At 40.5% G+C, this 26,368-nt stretch overlaps 1 protein-coding gene across 4 annotated transcripts in view; it reads left to right on the top strand.

Moving 5' to 3' along the window:
• The first annotated feature begins 352 nt into the window (after positions 1-352).
• Positions 353-26,368, top strand: part of LOC129177070 (kelch domain-containing protein 8B-like) — a 179,107-nt gene continuing 153,091 nt past the window's right edge. For 2 of the 4 annotated variants that reach the window (XM_054767811.1, XM_054767828.1), the window contains exon 1: positions 501-646. Coding sequence is in view for 1 of the 4 variants with exons in the window: in XM_054767803.1 (XP_054623778.1) it covers positions 493-646; positions 10,008-10,054 (201 nt within the window). In the remaining 3 variants the exon portion in view is untranslated. Of the gene's footprint in view, positions 647-10,007; positions 10,055-26,368 lie in introns of all 4 variants that reach the window. The other 2 variants (XM_054767803.1, XM_054767820.1) reach the window with 2 other exon arrangements.

Consider the following 26,368-nt stretch of genomic DNA (forward strand, 5'->3'; position numbering starts at 1 on the left):
AGTACGTTAATTAAAACAATTAAACACGGCTCAAAATTGCCCCCGGACCGCACTTTGGACACCGTTGGTCTAATTGTCATAAAACTGAGGGTATCTGCATTCAATATGCTAGCATGTCTTCCAAAGCAGTTTGAGCATAAACCACAGGGGGCGTCAAAATGTAAAAAAAAAAAGTTTGAATCGTGGAACTGAAACAGGAACTGCAATGCTTACTCTGTCCACATGAGGGCAGCAGAGTCCCTCCTGGATAGCTAGCTACTTGTGGCGGCAGCTTCCCTCCCGTCAGGTGTGTTACCTGCTGCTATTGGAGGCCAAAAATGACAACGTTTGTGTCTTTCCACCATATGTGATGACTAATATCCACAAATGGGAGTTTAATGTGTTTTTTGTGTGTCTAATTTGCCACTTACGTACGATGGCAGGCGCACTAGATGCTTGCGTCAATAGTGCGCTCTGACGCACAGGAGAGGGAGAGAGAGCTAAAGGAGCTGGATGGTGTTGAAGAGGATAGTAATTGTTGGATGCTGCCGCTTCACAGGAACCGAATATGGCCCGCTGCCCTCTCCAGAACATGCCGTGACTATCACAGTGCCTGTGGACTACGACGTGGTGGACCGCGACTACACTATTGGATCATTTTTGAAAGGTACACACTTTTCTCACTCAACTTTACACATCTTTTGTTTACGTACCAAAATAAGGAACATGTTCTCTGACCTGGACTTGGGAGTTCAGAGCTGGGTTGAGCACATGGGCACTGCTTTTTGTGGCGGTGCAGAGACATGTGAACTTCTAAACCGTTTTCATTTATCTTCAAGTTGAAGCCAGTAACTGTTTTGCGCAGACTATATCATCTCCAGTGTAAGAGATGCAACCAAAAACAAAATTTGACCAATACAGTAATGATTGACAGTGTCAGAGAGGCATCAATGTATGTGTACAGTACAGTATGTGTATTATTGTTGTAGTTTGCAATAGTGCCTTATAGTGAGCTACGTTGTTTACGTTGGACCCCTAAAACCACCCCAACTTGCACAATTGGCTTCACGAATTAAGCCAAACAGCTTGTTTTATCATTCTAAACTTATTTACTGGCCTGAAGGTTGGAAGTTTTTCAGTCCGATGTACATTTGAATCAAGATATAGTATTTTTCAATTGAGATTTGGCGGCTTTCAAGCATACTAATACGCCACGTGTGCATTGATGTGGCGGTCTTGTAGTGGATCCATTCAATGTGCACGTGAACCTCATGAAGTGCCCTATGTGTTTCAAAGTAATCGACGCAGTAAAAGCCTATGTGCTAAAATAAGCTGCAGTACGGTATGTCATTTCACACACGAGGTAAAAAAAAAAGGAAATTATCACATGACTCCTCAGCGACTTTTACTGCTTCAAGTGACAGTTTATTGTGGCTGTCGTTGACATTGGTGTAGAACTGCACTGGATCACACTGAGAGCTCTTTCTAACACGTTGCCATTATTAACCAAAAGGGTGAGATTCGGAGCTGGATTAAGGTGGTCAGTGGCTCCTCGGCTGCATAGTTTGTGGGTCCCCACCACTTTCAAAGTGCTTGTTCTAGTATTTTGCCATTATTAACCAAAAGGCTGATCTTTGGCGCTGGATTAGAGTGCTCAGCGACCTCTCTGCTGCATTGTTTGTGGGCCTGCACCACTTTAAAACTGACCCAACATGCGCAAATGACTTGCCGAAGTTATCCAAAGAAATATTTGATAAATCTCAAGATTTGTTCACACCTTTGCGATTTGCAGATTGTTTAATTTAATGTACATGTCAATCAAAATATAGTTTTTTGTATTGAGATTTGGTGGACGTGAAGCTCGGTGCCTTGAAGGCAACCTATGCTTTAGCCCTGTGTTGTGCGATGATCACAACTCCTCTTCATCTTTTACTGCTACAGTGTAATCTTGGCATCCTTCAGTGTCCATGGTAACACCGTTTTTTGTGATTTTTGACAAAATATGATAAAAATAAAATGGTTTAATGGCAAGTGCAGGGTGCACTGGGAGTAAAGGATATAGTTTCTTGTGGAGCTCATGCTGGGATTAATGCCAAAGGTTGCAGGGCAAATCATTGCAGCTGTTTTTTTCTCAGACACGTAGGCGCCATCTGCTGCTCGTTACAGCAGCTGGATCACCAGCGAGTAGAAAGATTCTGTCTCCTACCTGGAGAAGGAACCTGGGATCTACCTTTTCCGGACATAAGTGCTCATTAGCATAATGAGCATCAGACAGCTGACATCTGTGACAAGACCTATTGGGTTTCCGGGCAGCGTTTTGTGTGGTGTGTTGATGGCCCTCATTGTGCCAGTAAAATGCCACCTTCAATCAGCAGGAGTCTCCAGGAAGGCTGAGCAAGGAAGACAGTGAAGGACACAGGCGGTACTGATTTATGGCGCCAGGAGATGGTTTTGTGGTGGCTTACTGTTATTTTTTGTGTCTTGCAAGATGTCTAAAGCATTAACCCCTACAGAAAAATACCAGGGATGATTAAAACGTGTGGTGATAACCATAGAGCAGGAAACTGAAATTATTGTCGCTCGGGGATCCGTCCTGGCTGCTCTTTACAATGTAGCTCATCCTTTAAAATCAATAATAACAGAAGAATACTGGATTGTACACGCAGGAGTGAGCTGGTTGTAGTCTTAATGTAAGGAGACTCACCTCCCGGGCATGTCTGATGTGATGCGTTGTCAGGGGGTAGTGCAATTTTTTGTTTTAATACAAAGCGGCTAACTGTGATGTTCACGTTAAAATGTTACCTACAACATTGCTTATGAAGTTAGTAAAGGTTTTATGATGGGCACAGTTTGACCCTGGAACAGATTATCTCTGTCTCTTGTGTTTCATTGCAATGAGTTGGTTTATTTTATTAATAATACATATGAATAATTCATATTATATCATAATTAATATTATCAGGATTATGTAGAGAAACTACTTCACTATTTTTTAAAGGGAATTTTGGTCATTTTTTTGTTGCTAGTGTATTCTTAACAACATTTGATTACATTTCTCAGTATTTTTTGTTTCAAATTAATTGTATTCATTTAAAATGGTGGGTATGTAAATATAAACATTGTAAACATGAAATACATTTTTATATGTGATTTAATCCCCATGTTGGCCACACAGTCTGGAGATCGGGAAGATCTGGGTTCGAATCTCCCTTGGGCATTTCTGTGTGGAGTTTGCATGTGTGGGTTTTCTCCGGGTTCTCCGGTTTCCTCCCACATTCCAAAAACATGCATGTTAGGTTAATTGGAGACTCTAAATTGTCCATAGGTATGAATGTGAGTGTGAATGGTTGTTTGTCTATATGTGCCCTGCCATTGGCTGGCGACCAGTCCAGGGTGTACCCCGCCTCTCGCCCAAAGTCAGCTGGGATAGGCTCCTGCATATCCACAACCTAAGTGAGGATAAGCGGCATAGAAAATAGATGGATGGATGGATGGATTTAATCCCCCCCACCCCATTTTAAGTTTTGTGCTTCTATACGTAAGTTGTTGCTGTGTATATGGCAGTAAAAATCTTAAAATGACATCACAGCAATTTGCCATTAATACAGTCGGATAAGCGGTGGAAGACGGATGGATTGATTAATACAGTAAATGCATTATAGTGCTCTGCATGCATGTTGACCAGAACCTGACCGATTTATTGGCGGGCCGATTATGACGTATCACCGGTTAATCAATATCGGTGAATTTGTAACCGATATATAATGTGTTGCATGTTTTGATTATTTCTTATTTTGTTTGTAGTCAACTTTTGTCATGTTTGCTTCAGCATTCGTTTTTCAGCTGTTTGCAAATACTCTGTGGCTGCAGATAGAACTTTTCAACAGCTATTATGACTAATTGATATTGGTGAGATGTTTTTGTGAGTAAGCCTTGGAGGAACACATCATCATGTATTAGTTGAACCCCCCCAACATTAGCCTATGTATTATCACTTTCATCCCAATGCAGCCACTTGTTTTTATTCTATAATGGCCAACTACAGTATCCAATGTTGTGCTAATTACCAAAATGCACTTAATGTATATACTGTATTTTCATTTCACTGTCAGAGGGGAGAGTAAGGTGTGGAGCCACTTCTTTTAACAGAAGACTTAACAGGCGTTAAATTAGATGGCACATGTGCAGTGTGCAAGTTAGTCAGGGCTCCAGCACCAGCAAAGCAAACAACACTACACATTTGTGTCAACACCTAAAAGTAAATCACTAAGAGGCATGCCCTTATGTTGACGGGGTCTAACTAATCGAACTTCCTTATTTTTATTTAGTAGTCTTCTGCTTCTTTGTGTTGAATCGTATTTTGGGTACTATAAGAATGTGTGTATTGGCCGATATATCGGTTACCGGCTTTTTTCAGCCCCCAATTTCGGTTTTGACATTGGCCCCAAAAATCCCATATTGGTCGGTCTCTAATCTTTACATTGCCTTATCACTTATATCGCACATGTGCACATGCTGCAATGAAAAAAAATGAAACCTTTGCCATTTGCAGTATAGCATGGTATCTTAAAATGCGATTAAGCGTGTGTTTCATGGTCATCCCACACACACACACACACACACACACACACACAGAGTACACAAGCCACACTACACTACAGACACAAGCTGGGTGGATGTCTATGGTGGAATGGAGCCAATTTTGCCATCAGAGGATTAAGTGGGATGCTTACAGCGGACAGTTTGGACGTTGCAAGCTGCCAACGCTGACTTTTAGACTTGTATGAAAGATGTCTGAACAAGAGAGAGAGCTCTGCAACATGGAGACAATATATGCACAGGACATAATATTGACTTTTTATACAAGAAGATCAACATGACTTGAGCTCACAGTCTCCATGAGGCGTACGTGCAGGGTACCGTGTGACTGCGGTGATACGCGGTAACGTATTAATCAGTATTATAGTAGGTTCTCATCTTGGTATTTCATTTCGGTGAATAATTAAATAAACACTGACATTCGATTTCAAGTTCCATTTTACTGAATGGTTATTCCCATTAGTTCAAATAAATGCACGCTTTTTTTAGTTTTCCAATATGTATACGATAATATTAATATTCCAGAATCAGGTACTTAACCCCAGGAAATAATTGATGTATCATTTTTATAGGATTTTTGTTTTTAATTTAAGTAATCTTAACCTGGAAATTTTTTTTGTAATTTTAAATGTTTTAATGTTTTATGATTCTAATTAGGGCTGGGCGATATGACCTCAAATCGATATTTATTGACCAACTGGCACACATTACTTTCAATGAAATATAAGGCACGTAATGGCACACACCTATTCCGCCTATAAAGCCTTCGGAAAAAAACTCCAAAAAGCGCCAACAACGCTCCATTTAAATAATGTGCTTGGGTGGTTATGACAGTTTTCATACACACTTTGCATTTCATGTTCTTTTACTCATCTTTGTGGAACCCAAAATAAATCTCCCTGGGACTGTGGTCCACAAATATGAATGTATCGCATCACGTCTCATGCAATTACATTACTCATGGCCACGTATCACACTGCACAAGAAGAACAGCGTTGATATCAACCCAACCAACCACAAGCATGTCAGCTAATATATTCCAATAATAATAATACCATTTATAAATATAGTGGCTTTCTCATTTTCGAACAATTCTATTCATTTCCAGACACTCCATTGTCATGTTATTTGCCTACATGTGTGTGCCATGTTGGCTTTAGAAACTGGATAGATAAGCATCATCAAAATGATCATTTACACAATGAAAAGAGAATTTCACATGTTCTTGTAGCCATGTGACCATCTATTAGTGACATCAAATAAAGCATGGAATCCTTAAAAACTGCTACCAACAGCAAACTAGTCATGGTTTCCTATAGAGATGCTTTTATCATGTTTTATAATCTTGTTCTTTATTTGTAAATGGTCAATTTTGCATAATTGGTCATGATGTACATGTTTTTTTTAAAGGCTTTTAAAATCCATATATTTCAAGTGAAGTATTTGTGTGTCATTTGGAGCGGCGTTACAATGCATACAAATAGGAAAAAAAAGGGTTTTTAGCGCATGATTGGGAAGGCACAAATTCCAGCAGTGCGCCAGTATCCAACTGATAACATAGCTAGTTAGCTACGTCAGCGAGTGCAGCTTGTACGGCTGAGATGTCATGGGGGTGCCAAAGTTGCTGATGTGAACCAAAAAAAGTTGTAGGAGACTTGTAGATTTATATACAGATGCGGCATACTTTGATTTGCTGGACTTATTTCAGGAGCAAAATGCAAATGAAAGGGTTGAAAAACGTGTGCTCCCTTTTTATTTTTTCTACTCGCACAGTCTATTTCTAGGCGCATATGCGAGTGAAATGCTGGCACTGTACAGCCGCTCCTTCATTTGAACCATCACCCGTTCCCTCATCTGTTTCTCTTCTTGTTCAGGCTGGATGGGCGGAGTCACGTGATTAAACACGCTGTACCTCGTCTTAAAGGGGAATGAACATAGCACACCAGCACACACAGTCAAAACAGACAAAAAATACTTTTATTTTCTTTTTTATTCAAACACAGAATTTATCGACATGGGCATCGCAGTAAATTTCGGTAACGGTACATTTCGCTTTATGTCCCAGGCCTAATTGTATTGGTAATAATACTACACACGTATTATAGCATTTTCTTTTTTAATATTGAATTACACCTTTTTCATTATTGTCAACACTCTCTTTGCTGACTCGGTTTTACGAGTCAGGAGGGTTACCAGGTATGGGTCCTTGCCCAGCTAAGGACTACCTACAGTATTTAATTCAACAGATAACAATAATGAAAACAAACATTTGATGTAGTCTATTATAACTACTTAAACTATTGTATGAAATAATCAATGCAAAATTATGATTTTTATAATCATTTAAAAAGAAAGAAAAAATAACCAATTAGTGTTAAAATGTTTCAAAATAGTCATTAGTATGTCGCTACATCGCGCTACTAATTTCATGGCTTGACTATAACATAGATTTTCAAAAATATATTCATTAATAAATCATCCCTGTTTCATGGTTGACTACGGCCTATTATTAGTCAAAAATATGCATAAAAACAACTAAATGAACAAAAATAAAATAAAATAAAATATAAACATCTGAAATGCATTGTGACACCTTGATATGTAGTGTTCTACGCTGTCACTAGGTGTCAGTAATGTAACTGTAACGGCCTGTTGGTGTATTTGATAATTCTGATGTTCGTGAACACACCTCGCTGTTAATGTCATTGGTGAATAAGGAAGAAGTGTTGTGGGAGAGAGACCGAGGCGGAGACAAGTGTGTAAGCTGACACTACATAACTGTGTGTGTGTGTGTGTGTGTGTGTGTGTGTGTGTGTGTGTGTGTGTGTGTGTGTGTGTATGTGCGTGTAGGTTTTATTGAAGTGTTTTTTTTTCTCAACAGAGATGGTCTACACAGTGTAGCTTCGCTGAGAGCACTTCTTGTTTCCCAGCGTGCTTTGCTTTACAGTTTTTGGAAATTACTGGAAAGTACATGCTTAGAGCTCACATAGTAGTTGGTTAATATTCTGCATTATACGTCAGTAGTGTCTTGTCTGTTTACATCCACCTATTGCATTGCTGTGTGTAGTTCTTTTGACACCATGAGTAGGATTGCTATGTGAATTGGTGCCCTCTCACGATTCGTCAGCGTTAAAGTTGGCAATTTCTGGGCCTCACACAGGTCCACTACGCTTGGGTAGTGGTACGCTTGGATCTGTAAAATGCTAATCTTAATTTGAATGATAATCTTAATGATAATATGGATTAAAAATGTTGAAATGATCGATTATCGTCAATAATTTGTAGCACAGTTATCAACTAGCAAATTTTGTTATTGTGACAGGCCTCACGCCAGATGTACACCCCTTCCAAAAAGTTCAACTTTTGTCTCGTCAGACCACAGAATATTGTCCCAAAGGTCTTGGGAATCATCTTGATGTTTTCTGGCAAAATTGAGATGAGCCTTAATGTTCTTTTTGTTCAGCAGTGGTTTTCCTCTTGGAACTCTGCCATGCATGCCGTTTTTGTCCAGTGTCTTTCTTATGGTGGAGTCATGAACACTGACCTTAACTGAGGCAAGTGGTATGGAAATTTTGGCTCTTTTTAGAGATCTGGTTCTTTTGGCTCAAATCACTAAAAAGAGACTGCTCTTTCGGCTCCCCGAGTGGCTCCTCAGATTTTTTTGTTGTCTTAAATTAATTTATGTGTATTGTGTAAAATGAATTACTAATGTAAAAAATACATGATATCAAATGTTTATTATTTCAATGGATTTATTTAAACCTCAATGAACAGCTACAAATATATATTGTAATATAATGTTATATTATAAAATACAAAAACACCATCTCAACAGACAAATAATGTCAAAATAAGTGAAATTTCTCACGAACGAATCAGCTCTAAGAGCACCGCAGCGTGTTTAACTCCACCCCTCCCACTACTCAATGTGGACACAGAGACACTGCCAAGGCTTGTATCGAAGGCTTTTGTAAGATCCACAAATACTGCAACTGCACACTTTCTGTGGTCTTTAGCAGAAGTAATTTCCTCCATGATTACAATCAGTGCCATATAAGTTGAAATGTTAGCTCTGTATCCGTATTGACTACCTGCTAGTAATTCGTTGTTATTAATAAATTTGTCCAACCTGTTATTAAATAGCTTCTCGATAATTTTAGAAAATTGAGGTCATAAGGAAACTGGTCGGTAATTTGTAAATTGATGTTTATCTCCATTTTTGAAAATTGGAACCACTTTAGCTATTTTCATTTTGTTAGGAAATTTTCCAGTCTGAAATGAAAAGTTACTAATATATGTTAACGGTTCTACGATCTCACTGATGACCCTTTTAATTGTTGCCATTTCCATTCCATTCAGATGATGTGTTTGCTTTAAAATTTTTGACAATTTCCTTTTTAGTTACAACAGTAAGAAACATGGAATTGAGGTTCCCATCTATGGTTTCATTCCATTCATCCATTGTCCAGAGTTTTGGATTTTTTTTGTCATTCATTCTCAAAAATACCACTTTAAAAATCATGCTACACCAGCTTATAATAATAAGAATAGCGTCATCAGACCATCTACTTTGGTGGTCTACAGTATATAATATTGCTGGATCGGCCAGGACACCTCTCATGTTGTGTTAGCGTCGGTGCTAACGTTGCTGTTTCGAGTTGTGTGCAAGTGCTTGTGTAAAACCACTAAAATGTCCATGCAGTCAATGTTGTAACAGATTACTTTTGTTGACATTCGTTGGATTTACTTTTTAAAATTCTGTTGTAATTATAGTTACTCTGTTGTGTATATATAGTTATTTAGATATTCAATTTTCAACACAGACTCAACAATTGCCTAAAATTTATTTTCCTCCTCTGTGGAACAACGGTGTTGAATTTTCATGCGACTTGGTTTCGCTCTCGCTCTTGAAATTTCCCTGAGGACACGTCAGCATATAAACACTCAGGTCGGTACACGGTACTCTTAATTGCATAGTGTGCTTTAAAATAACTGCAGCCAAGCCGCGTCTCTGCCGTGGAGGCTGTAGATGGAGATATTCTGCTGAAATGAAAGTGTAGATGCGTCACATCCATCATCTATGTGTACAGTAAAGATGGAAAGGTGTCAGGTTAAAAACACCTGCACAGTATGCAGAACAGCAAATAGTACATTTCAGGAGGATGCCAACTCTTGCAGCTTTGTATGACAACAGCACTGCCATCAATCCTGTTGTGCAGAAAAAATGATGCTTTGATTGTTTTTGAATGATTGCTTCCACTTCTTTTTTTGTCTTTTGTCTCTGTGTGTGAGAGCTCCACTGTGTGACACATGCCAATTGGAAGTGTTGGGCTTTTTTTTCCAGTTTGCCAGAGGCGCAGCCGTACATCAACTTGTGGTGACTGATTGCTCTTTGATGGCTTTGAGTGAGAACTCTTTTGACTTTGTAGGGCGGGCTCTTCAACTACATTGTTCTGGTAGACACCATTTCAGAAAGGTAAGGACGCCTCTGCTGTTTTTAAGGACCTACAGCAATAACGCTAGTCAAAGATCCTCTAAATGACAAGCGTGATCGGCTGTTTTTAAAGCTCTATTGCAAAAATGCATGTCAAACATCTATACCTACTGCAAAACGCTAGTCAAAGATCTTCAATGATAGGTGTGCTCTGTTTATTTTTATTTATTTATTTTTTTTAAAGAAGTAGCACAGAAAGAGTAGTCAAAGATTTTTTATTTGACAAGAGTGCTCTGCTGTTTTTAAGGACCTTCTGAAACCCCCCTCCCAAAGATTTTCTATATGACAGAGGTCTGCTGTTTTTAAAGATGCGCCAAAGAAAGGATGACCCACAGAAACACTCGTCAAAAATCCTCTGCAGTGTTCCCTCATTTATCGTGGGGGATATACAGTACTGTAGGGTTTCCCCTAGGATTTTTTGAAGCTGTGGTGGTGGGCAGCATGATCCAAACCAATATGGCAATAAACTTAATTACACATAATTCCTCAATAGTTGTGTACATAAACTGAGTAAAATGTATGTGAAAATATCTACGTAGCGTTCGTGTATTACATCCAACATTACAGATACTGCATACACAAAATGAAAAGGATTATGCAAAAGAAGATGCAGCCGTAGTCAAGGCAACATATTAAAAAGCTTTCAGCAATGGCCACATTTTCCAATTCATTGTGAAATAGTAGTTTAACAAACGAACTTGGAGAAAACACACATTTCTATAGTGGAATCCATGACGCAAAGCGCAGCCATGAAACCGTAACCGCTGCAAATGAACGGATAACTTCTGTTCTAGATATAGGTATCTTACCGCTCAGTTAGTTTATCCGTAATTGGAATAATAAAGATGGAAGTTACATTATCTGTGTGTGGCTGCCGACATGTGTTCTCCATTTTTTTTATGCTGCCGCCGCGGCACAGGACTGACTCAGGAGGGGGCTAAATGTCAGCTGACTGATGTCATATGACATCTATGAAGTGACATTAATGATGCAGGTGACACGCGACTAATGGTACTGTACATATAGCATATATGTCTATCCATACACGACATTACTTAACATTAACAACCCATTTGCAAGGAGTGGCGGCATTTACTGAGCCGTGCCTCCCCCCTGCCATGATCCATTTCATGTAGCGGAAACCCTGGGATAGGTTCCCAAAATAGCTCGCAATAAGTGAAATCCGCAAAGTAGCCAGCTTCATTTGTTTATCATTATTATATATGTTATATGCTGTAAAACACCTCACAATACACTCGATACACTTTTCTCAGACAGGCATTAACATTTCCTCGCATTTCTCTCTTGTTTAAACAATCTAAAAGTTCACATTCGGTGTGAATTTTAATGATCAATCTACGAGCTTGGACAAACTAAATTATTAAGTGACTCACGCATACTGACTCCTCTGGCCGTGCTTTGTCCTGGTGCCGTTTGGCTTTAGCGTTTTTGTATCCTTGTTAAAAGATATCCCCCCTGCCGTCATTCTCCTACTCGTCCTACTCCTTGAACCAAAGATTCACTTATGTGGTTTAACTTCTTCTTCTTCTTCTTCTATTGTTTATTGGCAGTTAGCAAGCAGCTCACACAGTTAGCTCGTTTGCCAGCAACATCACAAAGGAGATTGACTGACAATGGTTCACAGCCAATCAAGAGGCAGAACACAATGTGCGGGTTGTCCCGTAGCCAATAAGGACTGTTGTGGCTCTATATTTAGCCGGCTATTGTCTTCTGTGGGTTCTTAATATGTTCGTACAGGCAAGTAAACACACAGACAGGTGGAGCTGCACATGTCTTCAACATGAGTATACAACACCCTCTACTGGTAGCAGTAATAAATACAATACGGACACAAGAAGAGCACAGATAGATCGCTCTAATACACCACAAGGACGCAGAACACAATGCTCGTTCATATGCTGTTCAAAAAATTGCAAAATTGCACTTAAAAACCCGCGAAACAGCCAATCCGCGAAAGATGAACCACAATGTAGCGAGTGGACACTGTATATCAAATTTTATGTAAATGCATATCGGTTTTGGAAATATGGGCCATTATTGTATACAAAAAATAATATACAGTTAAAGATCCCACAGATTTTGCATTTTTATGTTTCATTGTGTTTTGGAGAGCAGTCCTTAGAAACGCTGTTGTGCAGACACTAACTTTCTTCCAAGCTATTTTTCCCGTTTTTCTTTCACCTTGTATTTGGTCCCAACTACTGATTCTATGTGGGAATCCATAAAGGTAAGGTTTGATGATGTTATTGAGTGCTAATGTGGATATTTGTTATGTGCACAACCTAAAGTTAATTCATGCTAACACACTGTCTGTTACCACAAACGTCGAACAGCGATGTGTAATCCTCTCTTTAAAAAACAAACTCCAGGCTCATACTAGTGGATGGTGGTCCCGTATTCACTTTGTGATTTTAATTTGATGTATTTCCTGTCTTAGTTTTCCACAATACATAATAAATAAATAGCATTAGATCGCTAATGCTAATTAGTGATAACTACAGTTCCATTGAACCCACAGCCGCAAGTTTTGTAAGACAGCTGATGTAATTCACTAGACAATAGTTGATTCCCCCCAAAGTGTGTGCAGAAAGTGTGTTGGCATGCAGCCCGGTCTCTCTATGCAGTGACTCAATCGTCTGCGGCTTTTCCTGCCCTGCAGTAGCTTCAACTCTGCTGTTATGCAGCCATGCTCCTTTCGAGCCAATTACATTATGGCAATAATGCATTATGTATATTCAGTTATTCATTGTAGCCCCAGCAAAACAATGCAGCGACATAAATTGTATTTTACATGGAATTGCACAGACAGCACATACAGTGAACCCTTGGAACTTGAAGGCAAATTACAGTAATTTGGCACATAAGAAATCAACTTTAAAATGTGTACAGGTAATGCTTTAAGTGACATTTTAGTAATTTTAGTAATTAAAAAGAAATCACACAAGTAACTTAAAAAAATAAATAAAATGTGTTCCCCATGTTTTTGTTTTAACTCCACTAACTAGCTAGCATAGTTAGCTACATAGATCAACCAATTCAGCATTCTTTTTTCCTGGTTATATCATAAGAACTGTTGCTAGGCAGAATTTTTAGTGGCACATTCATTCCTACCCTCACACCCAGTAAAAACTTTCAGAATTTTTCTAGGCTGCTTCCAAGCAATTCGGGTGTGATAAGTCTATTGTCCTACAGCAGAGACAAGGAAGAAGTCAGAAGTAACAGGAAGTAAGGCGTACACAAAGAAAAGACTCCGAAAACAACATAAGGAATTTTGAAACATGTTCAGTGTTATGAATTAATTTAACAGTGAAATCATTATTCTGTATTAAATATAAAATCCACCTTGGACTGAAAATGTAACACCATCTGTTGGATCTGGTGTTCCTAATTGTCCTCCCTTTTTTAATTATACAATATATGTACTGTATATACTAATTATACTCTGCTCTGCATTGCTTTTACTCCATGTAACAACTAGTGTTGCCCAGCAAAAACAAGCAAGTAAAAAAAAAGTGCCCCCAGAGGGTCAGATGACCAGTCGGCTGAGACGCCCCGCTGCCCGGTTGCCAGGCAACCATGGCATGCTGAGGCTGCAGTGATAAAGAGGGCACACAGCTTGGACCAGCTGAATTTATCTTTGTAAAATTAGGTGATGGCCCTGATTAACACCGTCATAAATGACTAGGTCTTAACCTTGGCCTGTGCTAAATCAACAAAGAAAAGGACAGAAGACAGAAGTAAAAGATTAGTTAAAAACCATCGCGAAACACACACACACAAACGTATAGACAGATTTTGAAAAAGTCATCTCCTTTGGCGAGAATACACACAGTTTCTTTATTCAAAATAGTCAGGAAAGGTTTTGTAATATAGCATAAACGTAATAATATAACATGTATCTAATATAACGAAATACAATATAATGGAATATAATTAGGGATGTCTGATATTATCGTCTCGATATTGGCATAAAAATGAAACATCAGTAAATATCGGTATCGGGTTTTCCATCCATCCAAGCCCAGACTTTGCTCTCCCCGGCTACTTCGTCCAGCTCCTCCCAGTGGATTCCGAGGCATTCCCAGGCCAGTTGAGAGACATGGTCTCTCCTACGTGTGCGGGGTCTTCCCCGAGGCCTCCTACTGGTTGGACGTGCCCTGAACATCTCCCCAGGGAGGTGTCTGGGAGGCATCCTGACCAGGTGCCCAAGCCACCTCATCTGGCTCCTCTCAATGCGGAGGAGCAGCGGTTCTACTCCGAGCTTCTCCCGGATGACAGTGCTTCTCACCTTATCTCTAAGGGAGAGCCCAGCCAACCTACTGTGGTCGGTCACTACCCAAAGCTCATGACCATAAGTGAGGATAGGAACGTAGATCGACCGGTAAATTGAGAGCTTTGCCTTTCAGCTCAGCTCCCTCTTCACCGCAAAGGACCGATGCAGAGTCCGCATCACTGCAGACGCCGCACCAATTCGTTTGTCGATCTCGCGTTCCATCCTTCCCTCACTCGTGAACTGGTTCCCGAGGCACTTGGGGTAAGATCCAGAGATGGCACTCCACCCTTTTCCGAGCTTGAACCATGGACTCGGACTTGGAGGTGCTGATTTTCATCCCAGCTGCTCCACACCCAGCTGCGAACCGACCCAGTGAGAGTTGAAGGTCACGGCTCAATGAAGCCAGTAGGACCACATCATCTGCAAAAAGCAGAGACCCAATCCTGCCGCTACCAAACCGAGACCCCCCCCAACACCCTAGCTGCCCCTAAAAATTCTGTCCACAAAACTAATGAATAGAATCGGTGACAAAGAGCAGCCCTGGCAGAGTCCAACCGTCATTGGAAAAGGGTCCTACTTATTGCCAGCATTGTGAATCAAACTCTAAGGTGTTGGCTCAGGAAGGAGTATCGGGTTTTCCCTATAATGAAAACCGATATAAAAAAACTGTAGTTTATGGGCCTATGGGCTCCCGTACTGGCCATCGCCAAGGCATCCAGTGCGGCCACTAAGTGGAAATACTTTGTCACATCCTGTGTTAAACCTCGCAGTCGGAACTCGGCTTCGATGTATTGAAACCACAGGCGTGGGTTGTGTTGCCAGCACAGATAGCACTGACGTTAGCCAACTCGTTAGCTTGTGGCGGCGCCGGGACGTTGTTGTCGCTGTTGTTAGTCGACATTTTTACCCATGTTGAGGGTCACCAAATGTGGACATGTGATTCACAACGAGACAGGAGTGGAGGTAGGTGGCACCAATCAGTTTACTCTTCACTCAACTCCACAACAAGCAACAACTCTTTACAACAGCTAAGTGGCTACAACACCCTCATGACCCGGAAACGGAAGAGTACACTTGGTGAATGTCTAAAACAATATTGTGACGTTGACGTTGTGTCACCACAGTGTGTCAGTTCCACGAGGAGATATGTGATATTACACAAATCGATATCTGTTAACATCGGAATCGGAACTTGACAGTTGGACAATATCGGCATATCGGATATGGGGACGCTCCACTCCACTGTAATCCCGTCTGCCGCCATAACAGAGAGGCATGCTTGCTCTCGTGCGCATGCGTTAATTTCACACAAAAAATTAAGGCAATAAATGAAATAAATGAGTTACTGCCCTTAACGTGTTGTTTTTGACAGCCCTATTGATGATACATGTTTATTGTGCACACTAAGCATACAAAAAGTCTATACTGTAAATAAATTAGCTTCATCATCTAAAAGTGCGAATAACAATACTAACAATTAATAATTCTTAAAATAATAAATTAGAATGTTTTCTTTTTGTGCACAAAGGCATACACAATGAAGAAATTAAATAATTTGCATAGAAAAGTACACTTCTCAGCTCTCACTGTAACTGAAATAGAAAACTAAACATTTTATTGAATAATTCTTAAGTTAAGTTAATGTAATGATGATAATAATAATAATAATAGTAATTAGATACATTTAAAAAAACAATTTGTCATTGTTACTGAAGTAATTATGTGATCATTATTCAATTATGTAATGCAAGTTAAATGTAGTAACGTCAATAATAGCAAATCATCAATTTCAGCTTATTGCACGTATTGATGCAATACATTGCAAATCAATATTTCGTAAAGCCGCTATATTTGCAAGACTCGCTTTTAGTTCCAGAGTTTAAGTAATGTTACAGAAACTATCCCCACAACGTATATGACAATAAAAACAATATATGTTTATGTGTACATAGTGCATGTTCCTTCTTTATCACCTCATTGTGTTTTTTTTTGTTGTGTTGTCTGCCATAGTACACATAGCCAACTCGGACAGATCATATTTGTAGCACCCCCATCTTTCATACACTGTGTTTTAAAATTGCCCTCCTTGACTTTCTTCTTGTTTATTCTCTTTTTCATCATCTACCCCACCTTCCTGGGGGGGGTTGCTTCCTCTTTTTAATTTTCCTCCTGTCTATTTAAGGAAAGGAGCGCTGCTGCTTGACTGGGTGGTAGTCTAGAATGTAGACTGAAGGTAGCAGAGGGGCGAGTCCCCACATGGCCTTTTTGTGGTGCTTGCTGCAGATTCAGAGGCGATAAGACCAGACGGTGAGATGCACCGTGACAGATAGGGTCTGAGCGAGGGGCAGCAGAAGAAAAACATGTTTACACTCTGAAAGAAGCAGAAAACTCAAAGATTAGATTAAGACTACAAGGTTCAAGTGACCCACTTCATTTTTTTTTTCCCCCATGTGGCCCAATTTGGGAAGTAGACAATAAATCAGTACTGGCTATGAAAACCTGCAATGTTGTTGTCTGCTCTATACGTTTAAAATATCAGTGGGCTGTACAACTGCGTGTACATAACAGCTAGTATATTGTTTAATGACCTAAAAACCTACATTGAAAGTTATGTATTGATTGTTTGTTTGGTTAGTTAGCAGGACTACACGAAAACTACTTAACTATCCATCCATCCATGTTCTATACCGCTTCTCCTCATTAGGGTCACGGGGGTATGCTGGAGCCTATCCCAGCTGACTTCGGGTGACAGGCGGGGTACACCCTGGACCGGTCGCCAGCCAATGGCAGGGCACATATAGACAAACAACCATTCACACTCACATTCATACCTATGGACAATTTAGAGTCTCCAATTAACCTAACATGCATGTTTTTGGAATGTGGGAGGAAACCGGAGTACCCGGAGAAAACCCACGCACGCACGGGGAGAACATGCAAACTCCACACAGAAATGCCTGTGTCTGTGTGACCAACATGCTAACCACTAGACCACCGTACGGCCCACTACTTAACTAATTTCCACAAAATTTTGTGACGTACATGGACATTTACCAATGAAAAACGTATTGCATTTTGGTGAGGATTTGGATAAAAAGGAGGATGAAGGCTTTTTCACTTTGGAACCGTTCACCCTGAATCAAAACGTTAGCATCTATCCATTCGTAACAACCAGACGAACAAACACATTTACTGTACTTTTTTTTGTTGTATTTGTGCCTTCTCATTCACAACAGTGAGGCTTTGGCAGATGGCTACACTCCACTGGGTGCCAGCTTTTCTTTGTTTTTTCTTTTCCTCATTTGATTACACAAATATGTTTTCACTTGTTCTTGTTTTCCATTGACACTCGTTCATGAGCGACACCCGGGGGTATTTGGTTTAATGGCAGTTTAATGTTAAATTGGAATAAACTGGAATCCTTTTAGCCCCCTTGTGAAGAATCCCCTAGTAGATGTGGCTGAAGTGAAAGACTCATTAGCCCGTATGCTCCCATGCTCGAGCAGGCCCGTTTTTTCCCCTTTTATTATTGTCCATATCAGACCAGGGGTGTTGGTCTCTTTGACCACATTTATGAACAAGTGTATTGCACAACACAGCAGCAACAGAACCAATGTTGTAATAGCGGTAAGGAGCAAACTGCTCAGCCAATAAGGATGAGTTCATTGTAAACGACAATACAGCAAATAGAACACACATGAGTTTCACACCATCAGCTGACATCTCAAAGTGAAAAATCTGCTTGGTGCTGACAACTCGTGATATTGCAAATGCAGCTACTGCCATCTTGTAGAGTTCATCAAAAATACATCAGGAGGTTGCCTAGCGTTAATAAGAGACCTCTGTGGTTGTTGTCATGTGCAGACTTGCTGGTTAATTGAAGAGAGGTGTTAATTGGAGCATTTACAGGACGTGGCAGTCCTCACTTCATTTCATGCATACAGATAACGCGCCACCTCTTAGTGGGTCTTCCACTGTGCACGTTAAAACCCACCTTCTCTTTACCTCTCCTCCTAAGCTTTAACGTTAACAATCTGACCCACTTCCTACACCGTTTTCCTCTGCTTGTTGAGTAAATGTGTATTTTATGTGACAGTGTTCAATGAAAACAACTGTGAGCTTCAGAATATCTTTCTCTCTTCTCTCTGCCTCAGTATCAACACAAACATGAAAGAACATGTTTGCCCACCAGTGTGTGTGCGTATGCGTGTGCGTGTGTGTTTGTGTGTGTGAGACCTCTGACCCTTGCTATGCTGTGGATTAAAACCTGAACTCATTTGTGGTATTACCAAGCGAACAGATGGAGTCAGAACATGACAGGCTTGTGTCGTCTGACATGTACTGTATGTACAATACATACGCACATACTGTAGGCTCACACTGTACATGCTTTGTATGTTCTCAGCCATCCAGAAATGGTGTTTTTAGACCCGTGCCATACCTGGTGATAGTGATCATGTATTGTGTTTTTATTTTTCTCACATTACATTCTAATTTTAAGAAACAAACAAAGCAATGGTCCTTCATTTTGGCTGCACAATAACGTTTAGGTCGAATCTAGCCAGGTCAGTCAGTCATGAAGATCATAGGCCAGGTTCATGCTGCAGGTCAATTCCGATTTGTTTGCTCACGTGTGACCTGTATCTGATTTGTTGTATGTCAGTGTAAACAGTACAATTGCAAGTTTTTCGAATGTGACTCAGGCGTTACATATAAATCTGATATGTATCCGATCTACTGCATTTTGAATGGTCAGGTCGCATATCCTGTACGTCATCGAAAGGCGTGGTTTACCGTGCGAGTGGGTGAAGGTACACAACAATGCAGGCGAGAGTTGTTCTTGTCATCCGAAAATTATTTTTAAAAAGTGTCAGTGAAGCGGCTCACAGCAATGTCCCAGCACTCCTGGCTCCGGCATCCACCCACACGCTCCTCGGAACAGATGTCGCAGCACTTTCTCCACGAACCTGCCATAGCCCAGATTCTTGCCCTCTTTGGTGTTAATCTCCTGCGCGGAATCATTTGGTAAAGAAAATATTAGCTCCCATTGCAAAAAGTCCTTGAAATTGCCACAAACACATTAAGGAGAGCACACATTGCAGTTACTTCCGCAAACACAAGGAAATGCGCTTGACATCATGCTTTAGTGCATACACGTTACTTCCCAGACCCTTTGCGTTCACATTAACAAGTCACATTTTTTTGGTAATGCGAACAACCACATTAAAAACTGGAGCTTAACAAAAAATCTGAATTGGGCAACCTTTGGGAACCTTGCAGTGGACGTGGCCATACTTGCAGAAATGGTCTTCTTGCACATTAAAAGTCCTATATTGTAGTATTTTTTTAAGTCTCAGAAGTCCACAATAGTGTATTGGAAGTGTTTTGTCCCAAATTAAAAACAATATTTTGATGCTGGAATTTAGACAGTTTAAAAGTGCTTTTAATAAGCCCTGCTGAGAGCACACTGTTTTGTGTGTCAGGAGCTTTCATGCTAATAAGCTGCGTTTGTCCATGCATGTCTCTAACAGAGTGTGTGTCTCGAAGAAGTGCTATTGTGCACTTCACCCACTTTTTTACATACACACTGTAACTCTGCCCTTGTCCAACGTAATAGAAGGCATATATCACATGTAACAACATAGCAACATAACACAAGGACACAAATGTTAGCAACACTAGCATAGCTACTGTTTGTGCGGTACAGTGCCAACATTACACTCATAACAGCAACATCATGCTAGTTTCGCCTTTCCACTGAAGACAAACAAATGATAAAACTTACAGCTCCCATGTCTCTAGCGGACTGACAGATAGTTGGCAGAGTTCCAGGATTAGTTTTATGGTGTGTAGCGAAGATGGGTGTGTCCAAGTGAAAGAGCACAGCAGGTTTGTCCACTGTTTGGTAGATCTATTTATAACAGATGGTGGTAAGCTGTAGCGAAATGTGATCTTTTATCTTTAATAAATAATTCTGAAAACAAAGGCAAAAAAGTAGAGAAATCAATAAGGAAATTAACTCAATACAAGGCTTATTACTGCGCTAAATGGACGTATGAGCACAAATAGCATGAGATTATCCCCCAAAACAAAAATGCACTGAGCACAGCACCAACAACATTAACACTCGAACTCCCAAGGCAGTCATTTTGACTGTTTTCAAAATTTGCAATGTCATAACTTGGTTAAAAAAAACCCTATGTACCCATAGGACCCTGACTTTTCCTAAATGTGTGTATATTTTATTCTAACATTGTTTTATCATTAAAATTTCAAAACACAAAAGAGATCTGAGTATTACTACCTCGAATGACCATAGCAGTCAAATTGACTGCCTGCTTTTTACAGGGGGTGTCATATTTCACTATTTGCTACATTTTTCCCGCCCTTCCTCCTGCTCTATTGGCTGTTTGTTTTTATGCTCTGTGATGCTAAAACCTAGCTATAGCTTCACTCTAAACCCAAGAGAGACAAAAATGACAAGTAGAAAGAAGGTGACAGCTATGGAGGCTTTAGCCTTGCTTCAGAGAAAATGGTTGCAGTTCGAGTTTGCATGTGTAATTGCAGAGAAGTTATGTTGTGTCAGTTCAATCAAACACTCAATCACTATAGTTTTCATTTAGTGTCCTGATGTGTTTTTTACCTATTCCACCAATTTATTTTGAGATCTTTTTAATGATAATCCAAATTATATACAAAGAGTCAAAATGACTGCTATGGTCATTCTAGTAGTTGCAGAATTCTGGTAGACCGAGAGTTAAACCTCACCTCTATGCATTTACGCTCAGCATTAAAATTTGCGAACAAGGATAAGGTGAACGGGAGAATAGAAAATACACATCTGACAGTGCAGCGTCGAAGAATGTCGTACACAAAAGTCTCACATGACACATAACAATGATGCATGAAGGACCACAGAACAAAGTGGCTGCAACGCCTGAGAAAGACACATCATTAGTGAAGCATAAAGGACCTAAACATGCAAAATTGTGGGCTTTCAAAATGGGCTTTCAGGGCATCCAGTCAAGAAACAAATGGCAGGCTCGTACAGCTCCGACAATGCACTGATTAGTCACAGCACCCTGTAAGAAGACCAGCTCTCATTTAGCATACAATATAAATGAAATCTTCAAGATTAGTCTTTCTTAATGCACAACATAATCATCAAATGTGCTTATTTGTTCATAAAACATACACAGAACAATTTTGTTCATCCTTATGCTCAGTCTCCTTTCCTCTGCACTAGACTACGTGCGCTGTACGGGCTGCTCACATGAGGCGTTCAGGTGAATTATGTAGCTCTCAGTATAAGGTGCAAAGGTTTATGTACCCCCTACGGCAAAACCTACTTTGGGAACCTAGGCTCTACTGCATGGTTCAATCCCAGTTTATCCGAGTTTATTCTGTTTGAGGGAGAAGAATTAAATTCAGTCTAGTTGTCTTTCTAGCACATATCATCCATCATTTGTTAAAGGGCCAAGCTGACCGGAGAGGATTACTTGAAGAAGATTAAACGATACATGTTGAATGGAAACAATCCAAACGTTGACTGGATTGTAGAGTTTGTAGAGTGGTCCTTTTTGTCAGTTGGTGGTGTCAGAGATGTCACCGAGGCGGCAGTCTCCGTGGCGACGAGGCCAGTAGAGCGACTGATTGGGCACTCAACCTTTGGGGTGTTTCCTCTCGGTGATGGCTAACAGGAAACAATTTCATCTCGTGAGGCAAACGACAAAGAGAGAGGGTGTCATTTTGTGTTGCTATTGCGTGCCTCATTGACTGTGACCACTTTTCATTTAGTCTTTGTTAGCTTTATTTGTCCTCACCACACTTTTCTGGCTCAGCTTTTGGTTTGCTTGTCTATCTTTTTGTCAGTTTTGCACTCATTGTGTCAATGGTACCAATCCTTTCCACACATATCGCAAAAGGTCTTCCTTGTAGAGTAAAATCTGCCAATTCTGTCATTTCTACTAAAGCGCAGCTCCCTGTCAAACCCTCCTGATGGTTTAATGTAGATGGTTCGCTAGTCAGAGAGTATTAACACAAATTTAATTGAGGCCTTACATAAAATGATCTCCAAGTATGCCAGTTTTATTAGGTATTGCAATAATTTAGGTAGGCTACACACCAGGATGTGCTTCAGCATGTTCTCATTAGGGGTGTCCCGATACAACTTTTTCACTTCCAATGCAATACCAATATTGCAGCCTTGAATATCGACTGATACCGATATCAATCCGACATCAGCATGAGTCATACATACTTTTATTACTTATTCTGCATTGTGGAATGTAAGAAAAGGCTTGTCCATGTGATATTACTAAAGCAGAGAACAATAATCAGCAATGGTAGGTATGAGAAAAATGGACCCATTTAGTTCTTTATGTATCTGGGGTATAGTTTTATCACCAATGTACTGGAAGTTCTGCATAATATAGAGAGCTTCGAGGTGCTTATTGAAGCATTTAAACCCGATTTTACTCACCGCCGACAGGGGCTGGTCATCTGTTCTGTTCCAGCTAATGATGTTGTCCCGTGGGAGTTCCCTGTGTGGTGCCGCCTCAAATGCGTGATGAGTTTGGTTGTATTAAACTTCTGTTCTTTGCCACCACGGCAGACTTGTGCATCACAAGTCTTGCACTCAGCTGCAAAGCTTTTTTCGGACTTAAGCAAAAAATAGACACGGCCACCATCACTCCTACTCCTTGGTACTCTGACGTATTTTTAATGAATGTTTGACTTGAATTTCCACTGTAACTCCTGAAAGTACCAGATTACACAACACGGAACAAAAAAAAGAGCAACAAGGTGATATTAGTGTGTTGGAGGCTGGTTTCTATGCAAACATTGTCACAGAGTCACCTCCACCCACCCACATGGAGAAAAACAGATACCAGCACTAATGAGATTTTTTTTTTTTTTTTTTTAACTCAAAAAGCTGTGAAGCCAAAAATGATCCTTTCATATAAGGGACAGTGAGCCAAGCTTCACTGCTGATTCGTATTTGATATCAAGCAATTTCTTTTCCATCCAATAATATATGACTAGAGGGGGGAAAGTAGCACTTTGGTTTACTTGTGTTACATAATCCAGCATGTCTGAGTATCATCACACAAGTAGGCTTTGGGAGATTTGTGTCCTGTAATGAGAGAGATTTAGGCTTGGATTTGGTGCAAGCAGCTTCATACTATCAGCTATTAAATGTGTCCATGTGATCCTAGAAGGTATTTTAGGACAGAGAATGGAACTTTGCTGCCACATTCTACATTCCTCCAAGCGTAAACACCACGACAGGAGGAGAAAGAGACAGAGGGCGGACTTCAGCCGTCTGCTTTATGACTGAACCTTTTCCAACTTTCTGCCACAGGTTGGCTGTGACCATGGCAACCGGTGAAATAGAACAGGGAAAAAGGATGCAGAAGCTCACCAAATATACATGACAAGTAACAAAATACAGTGAAATGCATAATTATACAGTGGAACCTGTTTATGTCGACTCCCCTCGGACTGGCTGACTTATGTCAACATAAGCTGTTGTTGGCATAATGACATTCAAACCGAAACTAGCCACATTTAGTTGCGACTTGGCAAGCGACATAAGGAGAAATGTTTTTTTCAGCCTACAGGACGAAGTGGGGGGGGGGGGGGGGTCACTGTTGATTTAGTCCACTGCTGATGGGGATGTCATACAAATTCATGTCCAAAAATCTGAACTATCCCTTTAAACGTTATGTTAAAAGAATAGTATTAAAATATTTTAAATATGTAAAATACTTGAAAATATCAATACTAATTTGTACAAATTTTAGGCATTTCTTAAGTATGTGCTGATTGATTGGCCACCGATCAATATCGGGCGATTTCCGTGGAAAAGCATGTGATCGGCATATGATATAAATGTCTTTCAATGCCGATCACGTCTGGCTAGTAATATTGCAGCCTTTCTCGATGCCTGTGTGCCGTGTAGTCTCCGGCCACTTTCCTTCAAATTGTTCAGGCGTACCAAAGCCAAAACATGCATGTCTGCCGTGCCGAACGTACGTGCCATTTGTGAGAGCGATATAAAATGAAAAACGGAAAAAATGCCACGAAAAATATCATACGGGGGTGGCACGTTAAAAAGCTTTAATTTAATATGGCATTTGAAGAACAAACACTTGACGGAGTATGGTGAATTTTTTAGGCTCACGGTGCAGTATCAGTCAAACGGCAGCTAACGCAGCCAACGCTGGACACTCGCCCGTATGTGCATGACAGTCAGAAGGCTAAGCAAATAACCCCCAAAATAATTGATTTAATAGGACTAGATGACCAGCCTTTTTTAGCGGTGGAGGACACCACTTGGAGTATCGCTGCGTGCTTCTGGAACTCGTGCTAGAGCTTCACCAATGGAATCTCACATCCTAAGTCTCCTGAAAGAGGTTGTTTCATCCTCTGTACGTTTCACCAGTTCTATTGAAAAAGTAGGTAAAATAGTTTTTTGTCCAAATTAAGGTGTTTTTTTTTCATATTGCCAATAGCAGGGGTGCAGTCAGGAATTCTGGGCCCCATGAAAAAAAAATCATGTTGGCCCCACTTTTTATTTTTTAATAATTACCTATTTTTTGGCAGTCAGGGGACCTTGGAATTGTCCTAACTTTTCCCTCTTATATGCACCCTTGGCCAATAGCACCCATTATAAATAAATGGACGAATGTACAGTTAATCCATGTGATATCGGTATCGGCCGATTTCACTCATGGATGACTGGTATCGGAATCGGCAGCATAAAACCCTGACCGGAGCATGCGTACTTTTTGTATGAAATTCTTGACAAAGGAGGAAGAAACTAGAACGTTATGCAATTCACCTGTGTATTATGCATGATGAGCAGCATCAAATTTTCAGTCTAGTCTTAACTGAATGAGTTTTTGGGTGGACATATTGTATGGAAAACAGCTTTCATGATGAAACAAGGTAGCTTATTTAAAAGTAAAAAATAAATGATTTACTCGAGTTACATCGCTGCTCTTATCTCTGATCTATCTAGCTCACCGCACTTCACACTTTCTGCTTGGAAAGACTCCCCAGCTTTTGTGGAGTTGTGGGAAGTGAAGTATAATCATATTTGACCTTTTTGTTACACAACACGTCTCAAGTGTGTGTGGCACACTTCCTGTTTGGAGATCTGCTGCCATGACTCAGCCAACACAGCAGCAGACTCCTCAAGGATGTCTCTTTATGTATAGATGTCATGGAGACTTATTATATAGTTTGTAAATTACACTAATGCTTTTGGGTGTGTCACTCATAGTTTAGTGATTTACTCAGCTAATTTCCATGCAGTTCACTCAGAACCTGAATCTGAGAATGAATGGTCCCCTTGTCAGGTCTTGGCCCATGGCCGGAACTAGGATCCCAAGATGCGAGAGCCAGTGGTGGGTATAATACATAATTACACACGACAGGGTAAAAATACAAACAGAGGAGCAAAAGTACAACCAAGAAAAAGTGCAACTGAAAATCACCCAGAGAATCACGGGAAAAAAACACTAAAGCTAAACAGAAGGAGCTACCAAAAAAGAGAGCGGTAGAACGGCAATGTCTACACTAAAAGGTAGCACTGCAACAATACAGGGCAGGCTAGAAACAAAAACAGCACACTGCAGTAGGCAAGTGTGGTAACAAATAACTTAAGGCGCAGCATAACGCTGGGACAGGATGCTGAGAGAAGCAACAGGTTCAGATGCAGGTACAAAGGAGTAGAGCCTGAGGGAGGTTATGTGCTTTAAATGAATCGTCCGCCCCGGAGTCCACAAGGGCCAAGATAGGAATCTGCCCCCCTCCCCCCGTGAGAGTCCTGGGTAGTTGGAGCCTAAGCCCTTTGGCTGACGAGCCCTTGTTATCCCCTCCCCTTGCTGAGTACTCACAGGGAGATGAGTTGGATCGATCCCTGCTGGGAGGTCGATCCCCAGGAGATACTGGAGGCTCCCGCCTGGTTATGTCCACGGTGATTTGGATCGATG

This window comes from Dunckerocampus dactyliophorus, chromosome 1 (assembly GCF_027744805.1).
Source record: "Dunckerocampus dactyliophorus isolate RoL2022-P2 chromosome 1, RoL_Ddac_1.1, whole genome shotgun sequence".
NCBI lineage: Eukaryota > Metazoa > Chordata > Actinopteri > Syngnathiformes > Syngnathidae > Dunckerocampus > Dunckerocampus dactyliophorus.